This window comes from Apis dorsata, unplaced genomic scaffold (assembly GCF_000469605.1).
Source record: "Apis dorsata unplaced genomic scaffold, Apis dorsata 1.3 scaffold_507, whole genome shotgun sequence".
Taxonomy (NCBI): Eukaryota; Metazoa; Arthropoda; class Insecta; order Hymenoptera; family Apidae; genus Apis; species Apis dorsata.
In genome coordinates, this window is record NW_006263735.1 from 142,243 (window position 1) to 163,117 (window position 20,875).

The 20,875-nt window shown below is 28.4% G+C and overlaps 2 protein-coding genes across 4 annotated transcripts in view; one reads left to right on the forward strand and one right to left on the reverse strand.

The window, feature by feature from the left end:
* The first annotated feature begins 4,237 nt into the window (after positions 1 to 4,237).
* On the forward strand, positions 4,238 to 18,438 carry LOC102677122. Of its 3 annotated transcripts, XM_006620365.2 has the most exons (9): positions 4,238 to 4,576; positions 5,113 to 5,478; positions 12,586 to 12,720; positions 14,250 to 14,362; positions 15,827 to 16,240; positions 16,332 to 16,571; positions 16,716 to 17,053; positions 17,149 to 17,329; positions 17,409 to 18,438. In XM_006620365.2, the coding sequence occupies exons 2-9, from the start codon at positions 5,439 to 5,441 to the stop codon at positions 17,670 to 17,672; spliced, it is 1,725 nt and encodes a 574-aa protein (XP_006620428.1). In that variant the 5' UTR covers positions 4,238 to 4,576; positions 5,113 to 5,438; the 3' UTR covers positions 17,673 to 18,438. The 3 variants fall into 3 exon arrangements, with proteins under 3 accessions (XP_006620428.1, XP_031368575.1, XP_031368576.1); XM_031512715.1 differs by lacking the exon at positions 4,238 to 4,576 and having other exon boundaries at positions 4,882 to 5,478; XM_031512716.1 differs by lacking the exons at positions 4,238 to 4,576; positions 12,586 to 12,720 and having other exon boundaries at positions 4,882 to 5,478.
* The window catches only part of LOC102676975 (thrombospondin type-1 domain-containing protein 4-like), a 6,964-nt gene continuing 4,520 nt past the window's right edge, over positions 18,432 to 20,875 (reverse strand). The window contains 5 exon segments of the mRNA XM_031512717.1: positions 18,432 to 19,206; positions 19,432 to 19,648; positions 19,782 to 19,958; positions 20,151 to 20,312; positions 20,521 to 20,749. Coding sequence (XP_031368577.1) covers positions 19,070 to 19,206; positions 19,432 to 19,648; positions 19,782 to 19,958; positions 20,151 to 20,312; positions 20,521 to 20,749 — 922 coding nt within the window. The 3' untranslated portion in view covers positions 18,432 to 19,069.

The window sequence follows — 20,875 nt, forward strand, 5'->3', positions numbered from 1 at the left end:
ATAATATTATTCTCTCTTTGTATAAATATAAATATTTATTCTTTAATTTCTTTGATATTGTGATTTATATGTATATCAAATTTTACAGAAATGATTTTTTTTATTATTACGATTCACACGACTCGTTACATCTTCAAATATAAAAGAAAAATGCAAGAGAAAAAAAAATATCAATAGAAAACAGGTCGTTGCATAGAGGTCTCTACGAGTTCATCGAATTATCTCGAGGTGAATGAACTATTACGTTCCCCGAGATGGACCAATAATTGATGTCTTTTTTATCCAATTAACTAGAGACTTAACTGGACACAAACATTATACTAGGTTAAATATTATGGTACGTATTTCTATACACAATTTTTAAATTTTGTTAATAATTAACGCTTCAAAATATTTTATAAATTTATTTTTTTATAATGGTTAATAGTTTTACTTAACTTTTACTTAGTATCATTAATATGGTTTTTGTTTCTACTTTATTAAATCTTTTATAAGGTTTCATTCATTTCCAAGAAAAGCAGATATTCTTTAAAGAATTTTTTAATACTAAATATAATGATGGTTTACAATTTCGTTTCTGAGTACGGCAAAACGGAGTTAATTAAATGTCGGACAGAGGAGTTAGTGTTATGATCATTCGCAAGAAGGTTTTTCTTTCTTGCGCTATCAACGAAGACCGTCAACGAATTGCGGCCGTATGCTCTAAGAAATCAGCTTGAATGTTGAACAGAGTAATTACATTGATTAAATTGTGCATATAAAAATCATTAAGCCATCGAGAGTACTATGAACCCTTCTGATCGACTTTGATTCAGATTAAAAAATTGTAATTATTCATCTTATTGATCGAATTGAAATTTCAATTGTATAACATCTATAAGATATATTTCAAAACATTAATACTTATGAATATCATTCATAAAGAATGGAAATTATTATTTGATGAAAATCCATAAAATTAATACAAAGACAAATTTGTAATTCATTCGTGTGAAATACAACTTAATATTTAGGACATGAATTGACATAGATAATTAATTAACTATTCAAGAAAGAACCAGATATTCTTGAAAGAAGAGACGAAAAAGGAACTTTTTATGTATTAAATCAAAATTATATATACATTTCAAACAATATTATTTATTATTACATACGATGTGTATCAAAGAGAACGAAATCGAACAATTGGAGTAACTATAATTTACCACCGACTTTTGCTTCTCTTTTTCTGTTTACAACCGAATCATAAAATCAATAGATAGAATAATTGCGGGTGTATGGAACCCCTCTGTGACAAGATCACAATTCGTCCATCCACGATTCTTTGAAAGAAGATTATAATTATCGATGAAAAGACCAAATTGAAATGTTTTGAATCGTTACAGGCTATTTTTAATGCTCGCCGATAACGTGAGAGATCATCTTTGCGAATGCAAAGCGTACATCATCCGTATTCGTACGATGATAAGAGAATGCAACGTTTATAACGAAGGTTTATCTTTAGATGGCGAAAGGCATAAACATACAATGGGTGATACCGAAACAAACGAGGAAATTAATTTAAATAAAGAGAGTCAAATCGGCGCCATTCTTGCATAACGATCGATGCTGCTTCTCTGATACATACGTGCCGCGAATGCATTGCATCCACCTCAAAAATTCTTGTTAGAGGTATGCTCAATTTTAAAATAGCCCTCTGAAGCATTTATAGGAAATATTTATAGGAAACAAGACGCAAATATATATGCAAAATCGATAATATAGCTAGTGGTAAACTTTAATGTGATGAAATCATTATTTTAGATTCGATATTTTTAATCACATTTATAAAAATATGAACTTTCTTTTTGTGCATTCTCTTTATTAATAATTTTAAAAATTTCTTTTCTAGTGAAATTTTGATAAACGTAGAAAAATTGGTACGAATATTATTTTAATACTTTGAAATTTTTAATGCGTAAGAAAAGAAATAATTACGAAAACGATGTTTATCAAGAGCTAGAAATGAATTGAAGTCTAACAGTTGTGTTTTAATTTTCGGCTATAGATGGCAGATACTGTACTTTTCTGGACAAAAATAAAATTCTAACGATTATGGGACAAGCGAAGATAAGCGAAAATAAATATAGTTTATGATTTCACATTACAATAATTATTATTATTAAAAAAAATGATCAATCTAAATATTTTCAAACAAATTATATTTAGCATTAATAAAAATTGTTTTTTAAAATGACGAAAATTAATACGAAAAAGAAATTACTATTTAAGAAAAATAATAATTAATATAATAAATGTTTATTTCCATTTTAATTTTAGATAGAGACTTTAGGAATATGAATATTAAATTAATTATTTCCCCAGAATATCATAAAATACTTTTATACGCAAGATCTCTTGTAGTTATCTGATATAATTAATTCGAATTATCAATTTTTAGATGAAGCAGTTAAATGCTTGCTATTTTTATCAGAGAAGTATTCATATCACGACGTCACGATATTTTTATGAATCTGATTAGAATGATTGATGAGATACTAACAATAAAAGCTCCTGACATTGGAAAAAGGGTCAGCAGAGATATAATTAGATCATTCTGTTTGATAAACGTTAAAACTGTAATTAACTCTTTTTTTTTAAGATAAGTTTTTATTATAATCTTTCATATTTTACTTTTTATTCCTTTTTTATTTTCTAGAATCATATTATAAAAAATAAATATTCATTTTAATTTTTAAAAAAATTATATAATGATATAATTAAATCAAAATAATTAAAATTGTTATATATTAAAAATATTATTATTTATTATTACGATTTTCAATGATTTTTTTTTTGAGGTTTTTGAGGTAAAACCAATCTTTTAAAAATGATTTATTTTTAATAATGAATGATTAATGGACAAGGATTATAGAAATTAAATGAATAAGGGATAATCCTTATAAATTATTTATTTGAGTTTCAATAATTCTAAACTATTTTTAGTTAAAACAATCTAATTTTTCAAACAATATCTTTGCTTCTTTGATATTATTTAAAAATAATTATGATATATATTGATTTTTAAATATTAATCAATTCTATGTTTTCTGTTTCAAGATTAGAGCAAATAATGATAATAAAAAAACGGAAGGATAAACATCATTTACGGTGGAAGAAAAAGAAATGCGGAAGATTATATATTAAAATATACATGATATTAAAGAAATGTAATGAAAGAAAGTGTATTTCATTATGCTTAACAAAGCATTAAAGATAAACATAACAAGATTTCACTTACTGAAAGAAAATTGAGTTTATATCTAAAATTATATTATTAATTTTCAAGTAAAAATATCAATGAGAGAAGATTATAGAAATAACGATATAAAAATAATCATACAGTTTTAAAAGAAGTAACAATAATGAAATATATTTTATTGTAAAATTTCAAAAGACTAATCATATATGATTATACGAGTTTCTTGAATGAAACTTTCAATTTTTTTCTTTTGTATTTTACTATTTTTTAATTTTCTTTAATATTAACAAAAATTTATATCTAAAATCTATATTTATAAATAAAATATTTCAATTGGATATACATAACTTGAATTAACAAAACTGAACAAAATTGAAGGAATAATTCTATTGAAAGAAATATAAATCAATATTATTGTGAAAGTATATAATATAAAAATTTTTTAAAACAATCAATTATCAATATTTTATTAGATAAAGAAAAATTATGAATAAGAGATAGACAAAAGCAGCTATTAAACCTTGATCTACACTTGACATTCACATAGCCGAGTGCATAATAATATCTCTGGCATTAAACTTTAAACATCAAATAAACGTGTTTGGATTTAACTACATGGTTTTCCTCCATAGTATTGATGTATTTCTATTAATTTATAAGTAATGTCAAATGAAACAACAATCTGTAATTTAAAAATCAAGAACTGCACGACCATATTTCTTAATACACGTCTACAAAGTAAGAGGCACGATTTCACTGTAAAATCGGTGTAACGGAATGCATTATTACATCACTCGTACTTAAAACTTGACCCATAGCAAACTTGATCTAATCACAGATACCTGAAAACAGTTAATAGAATTTTATTACGATTAATAAAATAAATATAATCGAATTGGAATTTATTATATTCAATTTCATAAAATTCTAGAATAAATCTAAAAAAAATTCTAATTTCAATCAACATATACACAACTAGAATCAAATTCATTATATTACTACGTATTAAAATTATTTGATGGAACGTAAAACGAGGATACAATCAATTTTGAAGAAACCAGAGAGAGGAGATAAAAATCTGTAGACAGAGTTGTTTTGTCGATCTTTGAAAGACCTAAAAACCAGCCGATCCTCCCAACCTGTCGATCAATTCGCTCGTGAATGAATGCATGACGATCCCGTTATCGTTTCATCCGAGTGGGTCACCGACACTTCGACGGGATTTTACTCATAGCCGCTTCGAACGTGTGCGTATCGAACCTATGCCGTGAGCAAACCGTTCCCGTTCAAGCTTGGTGGGGACTTCGACAGGACCGTCTCTTCTCAGGAAAGAAGGTACCTGTGTAATTTCTAATATTCTTAAACAATTTCTACAAATAGAAATATCACCATCATTTGATCTCTTGAAATTAAACCTCAATTGCAAGTTTTAATTCCTACTTGGAAATTGGAAATTGGAATCAAAATATTTCAGACACGGGTGTTTCTTTGAAAAGAAAAACATATTTCCAATTTTAAAAAATGTAAAAGATATTGGAGATCAAGAAATATCGAATAATAACAGTGAGAATAACAAGATTATTAGAGAATTAACAATAGTAACAATTTCTTTTTCAAAAAAAAGATATTTTCTTTCCAATTTTAAAAAAATATTTGAGATCAAAGATATCATCAGCTCAAAAAAATTCAATAATTCGACTAACTGAATTTTTTTAATAAAATCACGAACTTGAGCGAATATATTTTAACGAATACCGATAAAAATCTTACATGAAATATTCCTCGAACTTTTTCATGCACGTTTAACACGCATGTATTTTAACCGCATATGTAATCACCAACTATCAAACGTTTTCCACGATGACGTGAAGAGAATGGGAGGGGATCTGGAAAGTGGAGCCAAGTTTCAGCCGTCCCTGGAAACCAGATGGGGTCTGAAAGCGTGCTCGCCTTCGAGGAACATGTCCATACAGTATTAGTGTCCGCGGGAACGAGTAACCTGTCGTATCTTTTTATCTTTCTATCGTGGAATATCACCAAAGGCTCGTAATTTTGCGGATTTTTCGATAATCGAGAGTACGAGAGTAATTATTCAACGGTGGACGTTGAAGAGAAGATATCTCGAAGAAGAAACGTTTCGAGACAATTATCGAGTATTTTGCAAAACTAAACGATAACTAAAACTGGATAGACAAGTATGAAGATCGCCACGACCTTGTTCCTCTTCGTAGTTGTCGGTACGTAGAACAGTTATTTGTCATATTTGTTTCAAATTTTAAGATGCAGCTTCTAAATTTGACGTGTGTATTTTCTCATAATTGTATATCGTGTGTTCGTGTTTTTAATTTGCATGTAATTATTTATATAAAGTATTTATAGGAATTGATTGGATGTTAAAATAAAATTAGTCGACGATCGAGTTTAGAATTTAGTAAATGATTCTTCTAGAATGTTTGACATCGTTCATTGACAGTTTTCATTGATGATGACTTGAGATACATGATTTCGTAACGTTTTATGTGGAACTTGGAATTATAGTTCATAAAAGAAAGGTGAAAGTATAGACGTAACATTATAATTATAATCATATAATTATCGCTAAAAAATCGTGAACCTGGCAAGTTTCTATATCGATTAATTTGAGGAATTAATATGAACAAGATCGTGTTGAAAATACATATTTACATAAACTAGAAGCTGCGTTTTCGAGTGTATAATTAAGATATTTGGATATTCATGTGCAAATATTTAAATATTCGTTTTATGTCACATGAATATTTAAGCGTTCAATACAAGTCTCAATCTAAAAGTTTCTGACCACTAAAATATATTATATTTTATTACAGAAATCATAATCACAGAATCTTTTTACGATATGAGACTTATATATCAAAATTATGTCTAAATATTCAATAATTAGTTTCCAATATATTTTATTTTATATTCCTTTTCTCTCTTTGATCTAATAAATGATAATACATGCAAGGATTGGAAACTAGTATCTTACAATATTCTTTCTGGGTTTTTGGGCCTTTTTTTCCACCATTCACGCTTTGTATCAAAGCATTTTATATTCTGTGCTATCGAACCCAGATCTATCTTGACTGACATCATAGTATACTCGATCTTACTATTTTTTCCTTATCACTCGATCTTACTATTACTGGACTTCATTACTGGATCTTCAAATAATCATCTTTCATTGATAATGGCTTAGTACTTCTCTATATAAGTATAAGCTATATTTCTCTCATTTTAATACAGGGATCTTTGTAAATATGATTCTTCGTATCGAAAAGTGTGGGAAGTATTGCGTTTTTAACCGCACTACATACATATCCTGCTACTATGGCTTTTCGTGGGCTAGCAGAAGTAATTTTCATTAATTTCACGGTCCTCTTCTCCACAACTTAAGCATGACCGATGTGTGGTTTTGCATCATGCGTCGCGATGCTACAGTATTACAAATGTAGTTTGTAATAAAAATTTACTGAAAAAATATTAGAAATAAATCTTCGTTTTTATTTAGATAGTTGTTATATTTGCAATAGAAGTGAAAAAAATGTTGAAATATTCAAAGTTCTTTCAGCATTTACTGAATCTTCTTTCACTAATTATAATAAAAATCGAATAAGGAACTATAAGAGATTTTAGAAATTTGTATATATAAAAATGTAAATAAGTTGTAAAATATTAAATATTAATTAATATTCGATTTCTCAACGATAATTATAAAAATATTAAATTTAGGAAGAAATCAAAATTGATTTTATTCCTTATTTATTTATTCACAATCATCAATATAATATATTACAACATTCAATTTTATATACATAATATTTTTTTTTCTATGTTTCTTTTTTTCTACATAAATGTCCATTACAATGTTTTATTCAAAGGAAACAATAATTGTATTTCATGCATAATCATCCAAAGAATTTTCCATGTCTGTTGATAATAATTACTTTTGTTATGTTTTATATTTTCTTATAGAAATTTTTGCTCTGCTTATTAAAATTAAATTTACTTTAATTTATTTTGTAATTTTTAAAGAAATCAAAAAGGTAAATTATACTGTAATCATACTTTTTACCATATTAACGAAGAAATTTAAGTATTCGTGCTTTGATTATGATATAATAAGAGAAAGTTAAATAGCAAATTAGTAGAAATACTTGATTGATAGAGAATATAATTAAAGTTTCTCAAAAAAATTTTTTAAAGACGAAATAAGTATATCACATCATATAATATACTTATATACTTTATATATTATAATACTTATATTTATGCAATATGATATGAAACATTACATAACATGGACAATCCTCAAACCTTTTTTACTTGATTTTTCTATTTATTATCATTCTGAGGCTTTCTCTGCATCGAAAAAAAATAAAATAAAATAAAATAAAATAAAATAAAATCTCAACAATTACATCTTCTTCTTCACCAAAGAAATTATTCATCGTAGCGTTTATATTCCCGCGTAAACGAGAGAAACGCCGAATGGAACGGTGCATTAAATGATATGCATAAACGCAATTGAATGGCCGCGACGCGACGAGGACAGAATCATTGAAGAGGAAAAGTAACAGTAAAGTCGATCGTATGCATTGGCGCGAACTAGAAAGTGTAAAAAACATCGGTTCAACATTGATAAAAATATTGATGCGAGAGAAATAGAACGAAAGCAAGCGACGAAAGTAAGCAATTATTTTGCCCGTGTCGACAATTGTGTCAATGATTATAAACACGAATCGAGAAAGGGGATCGAAATCGAGTCAATGGCGCGTGTCATAGATGAAATTGTATATATTTTCGAACAGTCCAGGAATGTATAATGATACTCGAAGATAATAAGAGACGTATATATATGTATATATATATGGGTCGTGAAAACTTTTACTGCTGTTACGATTATATTTTTCGTTGACAGCGTGTAATACGCTCGTCATTCCAACTTTCTCTGTATATTTATCGAAAAAATGACTTTCACGTTGGAAATCGAATGATAATTAGTTGGATTGTGATGAGATGATGAGTTTTATATAAATACGAGGCGTCGAGAAAATTTGTCGAGGAAAAAGAATGCAATGAAAGAGATACAATGATCTTATAATTCGCTTGAAAATTTACTCTATGAAGATTTTTAAGAAAGATTCAAGGATTAATTTTTTTTTAGAAAGGAAAAGTTGTAATAAAGATTCAGTTTCTCTATAATTAATGTTCGTTGGATCAAATGAAATATCATTTGACGAAGATAGATTGTTGGATTTCGTATAAGAAAAGAAGAAAACTGTAACAAATTGTGTTTTGTGTATCAATTGTGGTTTCCATTCACTGGATCGATTTATTTGACGAGGAAGCAGCTTTCAAAACGGATACAGAGGCACAGATTCTTATAGGATGACACTCATCTGATTCCAATAATGTTTCCACTAAGTTTTCGACAGCTAAATGTTATTTGGGGAATCGGGTCAGCAACGGATCTATGTGTTTTGTATCCAATTGGTCACTTTCTACATATGGTTATCTTTCTATCACTTCTTTAGTGACGATCTTCAGATTTTTTTCATCTCCTCTTCTTTTCGTATAAAAATATTTCATGTCAATAACGAAGAGAAACGAAGACGATTTCTCTACGCAAGTAATAAATTATTTATATTCAAAAAAAGGAAAAATATCGTTTTATGTTTTCAATATCTTCAACGATTTATTCTTTTTTTAATGACGATTCAGATTCTATTTGTCACAGTAAAAAAAAAAAAAAAAGTATTTGGTATATATAAATAAAAAAGATTAAATTTCACTTAATTTTCAATTATAAGATTTCACGATTCATTTTATATAGTCGTTGACTATTTATAAATCCTGTCGAATTTTTTAAATCAGAAAAAAGATTCGATGACAAATGAGCTGCGATTGTGAGAGAGGCGATTGCAAAGGAGTACCGTTCTCAAGGTAAAGGTAAAGGCCGCGTTCGTGGGAAAGTATTGCGCAGGTTTACTCCATTAAGAACGAATCGTTGTGTCGTTTCATATAAAATCAAGAAACGATGACAGATAAAGAAAAGTGAATTTAATTCTCCATTCATACAATTTTGCGTAATTAGACTGCGTGACTGAGATTACTCTTAAAAAGAAACAGTGAAAGTATCCTTGAAATTTTTACCAAAATCATCGTCCTCGATCTTACCAGTGAATAGAATCTTGAAAGAGATTAGAATCTGACCCAACTTTTGGAACAAGACTGGAATTCCTTTAAATGAAAAAATAAAAAAAAAAATAAATAAATTTTATACAAAATTTGTTTGAAAAAAATCAGAAAGAATTATTATGATTTTGAAAAGTTACAGAATTTAAAATCATTTAATAGCTTAAATATATTTTATTTGAAATAAAAGATAGTTTGAATTGAAATGATGAATTATATTTTATTATTTTTATTTTAGAAATAAGACATTTAATTAAATAAAAAAAATTTATATTTTTGATAATTAACAAAGATCTTATGAGAAAATTTTTCAAGAAACATTTTTCCAAATGTAAAATATCATTTAGCTATTCAAATAAATTATATACAATATTTAATAATATTCAAATAATTTGTAAATGTTTCAAAGTTTATTGGAACTTTTATATTTTTTGCTACAATCGTTCGTTAAATAACATTCTTCTTAAGGATAATCTGTGACTTTATTCTTCAGTAATTCGGTCAACATGTAGACTTAAGCTTTCTCGTTTGAAAATTTCACTATATTCATGCACGCAACGTAAGCTGAACATTCAAACTGAAACGTCTATGAAACTTTTATTATGTAGATTTTAAATCATTTTCAGATACAAAAATGTACTCATAAAATTTCATTATTTTCAGTTTTTTGGTTTATTGTGAAACATTGTATGAAACGTGGAATATTAAATATGATAACTTTCTTCTCCGTTTGTAAAATGTTACATAGAATTATGGCACAAGAAATATAGGCTAAGGACATAAAAGAAGTAGAAAATGTATTCAACGATCACAAAAGTATTAAGAAAGTGAATTTGCATCCAGTCCAAAGTTACAATTTCATAATTGAAATGCTAATACAATGATGTAAATATATCACAACTGATGTGCATTAAAAACATCTATCAATTAATTTAAATAGTTATAAATTATAATTAAAATTTTAATTCAAATCAAATCATTTTAATATTTATTGGTGTTTTTATAAGAAGAAATTTATTTTTCGAGAAAATAACCATTTACTTTTTTCTGCAATTTACACATTACAATTACACTTCTCTAATTTATCACTCTATAATTAATTCAAGACAATTTTATTCATTAATGCAATGACGAGATGAAAAAAAATTCATATTTAGAATATGAAATAAAATCGAAAAAAACGTACAAAAAAGAAACGAAAGAAGTGCTATTAACTATTAATTATACAGATCGTAAAGTTAATTTTACAAAACTGTTACAATGTCGCAATCTTTACTTATTTAATTTCGAAAGAGCAAGATTATCAAGAATTTTTTGAGACACGGAACTGATTTTGAAGTATAGAACGTGGCCAGTCTTCGTGGTCGAAAGGTTGATTGGACTTTTCAAGTGGGTCAGTAGGCTGTGGCCCAATGGCACGTTGGCAAATCTTCTCCGAACTCGAGTTCCGGAAGTATATATTCCTTTCACAGACTTTGGAACATTTCTTTCAATATCCTTCTTCCTCTTTATCAATCACGATGATTGAAAGAAATTTAATTGCAAAAAAATAAAACCTCTGATATATTTCACAATTAATAATAATTCACAAACAACAAGAAATTCTAATACATCTGTGATATTTTATTTAAATCAATATTTAAATGATGGTGTGAATTTTTGACTAAGCATATAGAATCATAATTTGCATATTCTTACATGATCCGTCTGTTTGAACTTTCTTCAAAATCTGTGTGTGATTTCATTTTTTTGTACATTGTGAGAGTTCAACGAAGATTTTGTTTCTTCTTTGAGTGATTATTGTTATCTTAAACGATTGAGTCATCTCGTTGGAGAAAATTATGTAGTCGATGACGACTTGGTGCAGATGTAATGGAAAAAGATCCATTTGGAATTTGTAACACTTAAACACTGATTTCACTAAAATTGGCATCACGAAAGGAAAACGAAAGTTATTTACTACAGTAAAACGTCAATCATTTAAATTTCACTTATCTATTAATTGATTATCCGAAATATGCATTTAATTATATCTAAAAATGTTTAAATTCTGTACAATGCATCCTAGAATGTATCTAAAAATAATTAATTTATTTTTTTATTTCCCTTATGAAATATACATGAGTATTTTATGTCCATGTTTCAAAATTGTTTAATTTCTATTTGTTTCGTGATGTATTCACAAATTATTTGAAATTATCCAAAGAATCTTTTAATTAATTATTCGAATAATTGACATTTTACTTGTTGTATAACAAAATACGTATTGATTACGAATGAATCTTTCAATTATTCTAAAAATAATAGTATCTTTATTCCATCTTTAATTATCTTGATCTAAAAGAAAAAGAAAAACTTCGTTAACGTTCTATTTATATGAAAATTAATTATGACATTATGTTAACGTCATGAAAAACTGAGATTGAATTAAAACGATCGTATCAATGTTGTTCATGAAAAAAATCACTAATTACAATCAAGGTTGTCGTGCTCGATGAGATCGTCGTTTATGATAACTATTCACGAACAGGGGTCAATAGCACAGATTAGGAATGGTGGATTAAATCTGTCCTAGAATTGGTATTTATGGAGATTCTCATACTCGCAATTTTAGTCGAGATCGATTAAATCCTTTATTAACTGATTCGAATAGTTTAGAATAATAAGAAGAACGCAAGTTTTCATCGTAGTGTCGCGTCGACTCCATATTTTTACGTCGAAAAATCCGGTTTAAAACGTTGAACTTTCTCTGAGAAAGTTCTTCTATTGTTTCTGAAAATTTATTGCCGATTTCCTAAAATAACGACGAACCGTTAATTTTTCAAGAAAATAAAAAGAAGTAAGTAGAAGAGAGGAATACACTTCATTCTTAATTAACAAAAGTAATTCAGCGTTTAATAATTTTTCATCATATAAAGTTATTTCAATGTTTTCATTGTTCGATAAGTATTTAGTTTAATTTTTTCGTCGAATATTAATAATTATTTTAGTATTGATCTCGAAATTAATTTGCACATCATTGAGTTTACAATACAGATAGACGAGTCACTGAAATTAATTACAATGAAATCAGAAGCTGAATCGGGGCAGGGATCCATAGTTGTTCTTCTCTTCCGGTTTGGTTGCAGGATGCACGTGGCGGGAGACACTAGGGACGTGCGTGTTTCAGTCGGACTTTGGTTTCGTGCTTAACTGCGCCTTCAAAAAATCCGGCCTCTTTCGAGTACGAAATCTTGGAGGTGTCAAAGGCTACGTCGGCCTGGGTGAGTCGAAAAAAACCGGTCGAAACATTTTTCGCGAAAAAAATTGAATGCCGACATTGTAAATTCTTCAATCTTCCATCGTGTTATAATTAATCGATTGCAAGTATTCTGTAAATATTTTGTACATTGATGATTAACAATATTTTTTCCAATTCTATCACTTGATACATTAACATACTCTTATGTGCATATATTTATCTGGATATTGTTGAAATAATGTGATGTGTATAAAACAGAAAAAGTGTTAATGCTTATTTTTTCTATTGCTTGTAAAAAAAAATGTTTCAGACAATGTAAAATATGTATGTAACGATTCTATTTTCAAAAATCGACACGTTTCTTATGACTGTTTCGCTGTCACTTGAATCAATTAACTTTCCTCTATATTGAATAGTAAGTCATTATATATTTTCTTGCAGGATTTGTAAATAACATACTTTCCACTGTCTGCATCTATTATTTGGCGGCCTGATTTTTCAATATATGTTGTTAGAAAAGAAAAGAAGAAAAAAATCGGGTGTTTTGCGCGTTATCTCGTGCAACTAATTGCACATTATGCAAGAACTGAATAGTTGAATATTTTCTATATCAGTTTTCGAGATAAAAAAATGATATATATCAAATCTGTGATATCATGACATTTCAAATTTAAAATTTCACATAAAATTACATAAAATCACATAAAATTATCCTCTTTATTTCTTTATTCATCATATATAATATCCACAAAAATAAAAATGAAAAATAGAATCGAATAATATTCATTTATTCATAACGTTAAATCGATAATTATGTACATTGTCTTATTAAAAGAAATTCATATTATGAAACGAAGCACAAAAAGTGAATTACCATAAGCCTCGAGAAGATCCTAATCAATGGTGTAAAGCATGCGTGAAATGAAACATTATCTTTTTCACTTTAAAAAAAAATCTCTCTTTTCAGTATGTCACTGTTACTTTGATAAGTATAAATAAGAAAAAAAAAAAGAATATTATACACATTACATTATTCATTTAAGCCAGGAAGATGGCATGTGTAATAAAAACTTAATTTACATTAAAAGTGATCAAAGATCAAAAGGATCGTCTTAAAAAGTTTGCAAATTAAAACATTAAGAAAAGCAACATGAATTCTTGCGTAATGTGATTGCTTAATTTTTTTTAATTCTCTCTTCTAAAATATCTGGTTTCTCGCATTCTTTTGGAGTAATGGTACTTATCACTTACATAATGTGCATAATTTAATAAAAATTAATATAAAAAACGAATGCATGTCTGGAACGTTTATTTAAAATGATATTCTATACTATGCTTTCCAGCTAGATAGATATTAAAATAAATATTAAATTGATATATATTTTAATCAAAATATCATCAGAGCATCCAAATATATAGAATTTATTTCATTATATAAGTTTTTACCTCGGAATAAAATGAAATGTTTTGAAATGTTTAGGTTTATTTAAATTTAGATTTAGAAATATTATGGTATAACTTTGTAACAATTAATATTATTATTAACTTCAGGATTTTCGGTGGGCGACGAGCTGGGTTTTGGTCAGTCTCTGTCCAATGTAGAGGCTTTGAAAAGAAGAAGTGTACAGACAAATAGAATTGGATCATCGTCCTATACTAATTTGGTAAGCCTATTAAAAATGTAGAAACGTGTTTTTAATTATTAAATTTTGTAAATTTGATACGAATAATATTGACAATTTTTATTCTATTACACAATCTTATCATTATATCACTTTCTATATATGTTATACAGATATGTGCCTTCTTGTTAAGTAGTTCAAGGAAAATCTAAGATGAATAAGAATGTAAAAAGCAATTCCATCATGATTTCTATGGCAACCTTTTTTTTTTTTTTCTTTTTTTCACTGATTCCGATTGAATCCACATATAATATATAATGCTCAACACTGTTTTCTTTGTGCAATCGTGATCCAAGTCTGCTTTTTCATTAGATTTATTATAATGAGAAAAGAGGAAACAAATAGTTTCTTTGATACTTAATAGTTCCTTTTTAAATAAAATAAAAAATGTTAAATGAGATAACAAAATGTCAATATCTCCAACGATAATCTTTAAACAATATTTCTAATCTTTGTAAAAGAAAATTAATCTAAAGATTACTTTTTTTTTTAAAACTTTTTTTAAATCTTGTAATCATTTTTCGAATCTATCTTAATCGATTGATATTAAAATTACATTAACAATTCACTGGATAAAAATTGTAGTCACATCTTCAAATTTTAGATACATTTATTTTCATTAAAATATCGATTAAAGTATGCGACCAAGCTTATCGTAATTAGTGCGTGAACTCTTCGCATAAAACTTTCCACAACAATAACACGTTAGGCCTAGTTAAATTCTCATTCTCACTACTAATGCATGTACATTTAATTATAGATATACGAAAAAAAGAAGATGAATGAAATAGGACAAGATCGTTAAGATTAAAACGCATAAATCATCAACATTCCTAGTAATTTACATAAAATTAATTAGATATGTATTTCAATTAATTTTTAAACATATTTCAATTTTCTTATTCTAAAATAAATATATTATATTTTCTTTAGTTCTTAAAAGTTTAAAAAAAAATAATAGAAATGTTAAAAAGTTTCATTTTATAAATTTTATGTAAATTATATTATTCTATTTGCTATTTAATCTTCAATCCTAAAAAAAAAATTTAAAAAAAATTTTCAATGATAAATACTAATGTATAACTTTTTATGTCTTTATTTAAATATATTAAGCGCGATGATGTATTTACAATTCAATTTTCATGAATTTTTAATGCATGGTTATTTGAATACATGCAAATAAGAGATTGTTAATTATATTAGACAAGAGAATTTTGAAATGCATAATCATCCGTATATTCACATTTGAACCACCATCCATAATGTATTTAAATATTATGTATATGTAAATAATATTGAATTGAAGTAGTGCTATGAAATTTCTAAATTAATTCAATTAAAAGTCAATAATTTTAATTTTATCCAAAATTATTCACGTGTTTTTAATCAAATTTTTTTAAAGAAAATATAATATAATTCTAACACATCAATAATGATTCGTTTAAGGCGACCAATCGAGATGATCAGAGACAGCACACTCAAAACACTCGACAAGTGGTGCCTCCTTTCAAACCTTTGCCACCTGGAGCAGCAAGGCCGATAGCTCAGCAACCAGAACGACAAAAGTTGGTGGTACAACAAAATTCCACGGTCCTTAGAACCATACCAGCACCTTCCTTATCAGCAACGCAGCAAGATTTGTTGAGGCAACAGCAACTGATGCAAGAAGCCAAACAGAAACAGCAATTGAAACTACAACAAGAAGCTTTCGCGTTGCAAGTGTTGAAGCAACAGAGGCTACAACAACAGGAAGCCATGAGACAGCAGCAACTGCAGAAACTTCAACAACAAAAACAAATGGTGGCTCAACAACAGAAAAGGCATCAACAGGTCGTTCCAATGCAAGTGATAAGGGATCAGGTAATTTTCATTCAATTCGGATTCATATTGATTTTTTATTCTTAAAATTGTTAAAACAATCCTTTAACGAAAATTGATGTCTATTCCATAGACATCACCACAAATGCTCGCAGTTGCAGCTGCAGTGCCAGGAAAATTGCCAAATATCGTTGCTGCCATACCACCAGCTGGTAGCATCGTAGAACCAGATACTTCTAAATCAACGAATGATGGCTTACCACCCTTTATTTCGATGCCACAATCGTCTGCTCAATTGACTGATCGAATCAGCAACAATCCAGCTATTTTAGAGGATTCTGATAATGAAGTGTCGAAAGACGATTTCAGTCAGGTAGTTATTTTCTTATAATATTCAAAAATTTTTGCTATAATGCCAATTTCTTTCTAAATTTTGTTTTATAGTATTGATATATAGTTTTTAATTAATTCTTATATGTTTCTCTATTATATCTATTATATTTCTTCGATACATTAGCTTCCTCTGCCCGGGGATGAAGTCGCCTCCTCGGTCAACGAGATGACTTTACTTTCTCTTCACCCAATGCCGCTCCAATCAGCTGAATTCAATAAATCGCAACAGCAAACCGACAAACGACAATCGATGCCATCCTCATCATCGTTGCCATTGTCACTTCCGTCTTTAGCGCCCATTCAGGGAATGGAGACGTCGTTGAAAGCTCTCGCGGAAGCTAGTAACATCACCTTGGAAGCTCTGGAAGCGGCTATTCTTCTCAGACAGCAACAGCTTATGCGAAAACATCAAGGACCGACCAGTACTAGCACTACGACTACAACCATGTCTCCACACAAAAAGTGAAATATATATATATATATTTCGTTTAACTTTCTGCAATACTTTTTTTTCTTTTTCAATAAATTGTTATCATTATCTTTATTAATATTTTTAGCAAATATAATTCTGGAGCCACTAAAGTAATGAATGCACCACGTGAGTATTATCCAATGGGATACGATAAGAACTTTGATGACAATTTCGCAAGTCGAGTGGATCTTCCAGACACGAGCTTTTATTGCGGTGATCAAAAGCATTTTCCAGGACTTTATGCCGACGAAGATCTTGGATGCATGGTAAATTTATTCTTATAAAATTAAATAATGTAAACGAAGATTTATTTATTATTTATTCTAATTGTTTTATTCTTCGTAGGTGTTTCATGTCTGTGCATTGACAGACGATGGGCTGATTATGAAGAGCTTCCTCTGTCCTGAATCTACCCTGTTCGATCAAACGATTCTAAAGTGTAATTGGTGGTTCTACGTAGATTGCAAAGCCTCGAAAAGTTTGTACGATAGTAATATCCCAATTAGCAAAAGTTATCAACTTATGAAAGCCTTAGCATTCTTTTCAGCGTACAAAAATCACGATAATAGTACAATTTCTGCTCAAGAAAATTTAGAAAACTCAGAATAATTCCTGAACTTGCTAAAGGAACTAAATCCTCGTATCTAGTTTATTATTGTAGTTCTCGTATAATTTTTTAATCGGTTCTACGATTGCCAATTCATTTTCTTTTGATCCATTAAGCTTTGGAATTTGTTAAAATCAGTTTCTTTATTTATTTTAATATGGAGCTAAGTTTTTTTGTTCAATTTCTGTCATTATTATAAAAATTTTAAATTAGTAAATAATTTTTAATTGTTTGCTTTATCTCGATGGTTTATCTTAATGGATTAAAAGGAACTTTTCTTGATGCGTAAAATAAAGGATGTACAGTATTGCCTTGCTAATTAACTAGAATTTTGCTTTGCTGAGAAATTGAACAATTAATAATCAACATTATTATATTCATTTGTTCACACAGAAAAAGCAAAATAAACCATTTCCTATATATTATTCAAATGATATCCTAATCATTTGTTACTTAGCTGCCACTGAGCAAGGCATTTCTGTATTTTAAAAGTTATTCGTTTTGTGATATGACAATTCTCTTCTTTCTATCACTGCCGTCATAATTCAAAACGATAAATATGTACATATAATTTATTGCATTATAATATGTGATAGGTGTAGTGAATAATTTTTAATTAATAGTGTTATTAGCGTTGTAAATAGTATCGTGTTGATACTTTCGTTGATGTGGCTTGTTTAATGATGATTCCATTTTTGTTGACATGACTGTTTTTCTATATAGTTGAAATAAAAAAGAAAGAAAAAAAGAAAGAAAGAACATAGAAAGCATAAACTTTATTATAGCGAATAATAACTATGGAAAATAATACAAATTAAATGCCAATGTTATGTTAATTTATGCGATCAGTCTATAATTTCTCGTCGACGATCTCGTAAATTTTCTTTTGAGTATTAAAATTTACATTTTCCTTTCATTTTAATTATAATTTAACCTAATACTTACTTTCTCCGTAATATTAAATAAAAAGCTCGAACGATTTTCACAGATAGATCAATCATAAATAATTATACATTCATTAATACCATCGTTTCTATAAAATTACAATTAAAGCTACGTATATAATTCGATAAATAACCTACTTTTCAAAACATTATAAAACATTGACAATTGTTATAATTTATTAATCTTTATAAAAGTTTATTCAAGCTTATTCATAAACCTATGGATTATCTATAATAACAATTATTTCATTATTATTTTTTTTTAGAGATCTAATATCTAATATCATTTCTATACATAAAACTTGGCGTTAAAAATGTTTCATCAGGCAGTGCAAGGGTAAGTAATTCTACGACACGTATAATATCATAAGGTTACGTTCAATGATTCGGTTAATCATCGATGTTTTAAATTTCCATTTACGATACATTTGGTTGATCGACAGAATTTCAGATCATCATTCGAGATCTTGCTTAGCTCTGGAACACGATTGACAGCACAGCTGATGGTAAAACTGGTAACTGCAGAGCCGAGCTTGTGCCACTAAATTGCAGTTAGATGTACTGTCCTTGCAAAGTGGATTTTCCTCGAGAACTGAAAGTAAAAAATTATCAAAAATCTTTAAAATAATTTACAAATATTGAAGAATTCGTAACAAAAAAGAAAATAATTCTTGTCCAATTGAATCCACTAATTGATCACTTTAGTTTAAAAATCTATTAAATAGATAAGGTAGTTTTCTTGCAATGCAATATAACGAATGTCTCGTTAAAGAAAATTAAAATCTTTTTGAAAAAGATACTTTCTGTCAGGAAATACCATTTGAGATTTCCGGGTCGTCTTGAACTTGCAGGACAGTGTGATGATTCTCAGATCTGTGCATGTCCTCCTTGCAAGGATAGTCATTGCAAGTTCGTCGAGATATAGGTCGATCCTTTTCTTTGCAATGGAGCTCGTGGTGTTCCGGTATCTGGCCCTCTCTGTTCAAACATTTTACTTCTCTCTTTTGAACGCCTTTTCCGCACGATCGGGAACACTAAAACGCGTGAGAAATAATTTACAATAACAATTATGAATTTTTTTCTTCGTGGTTACACGTTTTTCAAAGTTGTCAACTGTACAGAAGATTAATTTAATCTTAAAATACACAAGCGAAGAATTTAAATTACTTCTGTCCAGTCTGATATAAACCACGAGGATGTGCATGGTGGAGCGGTGCATGATCTTCGACTTTCCGGTTTGTTCGCAGGGCAATTCATATCGAGAACAACACGAAGAGATCCACGAAGCGTAGTTATGCAGGCTACTTCTCTGACTTGTTCTCCTTGGTCACATTCCGTGGAACACTGGAGGAAAAGGTATTATTTATTTGAAATTTAAAATTTAAACATTAAATCTTAAAGTTTGGACTGATCTTTCCTTTTTAGAGATAAAAATGGTGTATAATTTTTAAGATTTTCACGTAAGTAAAACTAGTTAAACATATCTAATTCGCTATTAACTTTATTATTTTTCTTATTTATGTTATTTGAACCTACCGCGGTCCATGGTCCCGTAAACCATTGTCCACTACAGGTTCTGTTGCTGGAACAGGTTCTTGAAGTTTCAGGTCTTGTCGATTGGTCGCAAAATTCTCCCTCCGGATCTTTTTCGCAGAACACCTTTCTCGTTTGCATACCGACTCCACATTCGGCGGAACACTATAGAAATTAATAAAAAATACTATATTTTTCTTAAAACACGTTCTGTATAGAACGACGAAGAAAAAGAAAATAATTAATTTTAAGTGTTAAGTCGATTATTAAATATTTTTTATTTCTTCGTAAGGCTTTTAAATTTCTGATTTACAAATTTAGAAAATGTTAAGAAAGTTCCATAAAATAATCATAAAATTATAATATTTCTTACCTCTTCGGACCATTCAGTGTACAACCACTGTGAACTTTCGATTCTCGTGGAAATAGCATTTGTTTGTGGCGATTTAGTGGTACACGGTCCTAAATCACAAGCATCTTGAGTAATAGGCTTTTCTGCAAGATTACACGTAGGGCCTTGTGTCACGCACGTTGCACTCCTTGTTCTTGTACCTGGACCGCAAGTTGTGGAACACTTAAAAGAAAAAAAAAAAACAAAAAAAACGAAATAATTACGCAGTAATATATTCTAATATATCTTAATAAACGTGTATTATTTATGATTTTTCTTTATCTTTTCTTTCTTTACTCGATTGTTTATTATATATATGTACATACGTTTATATATA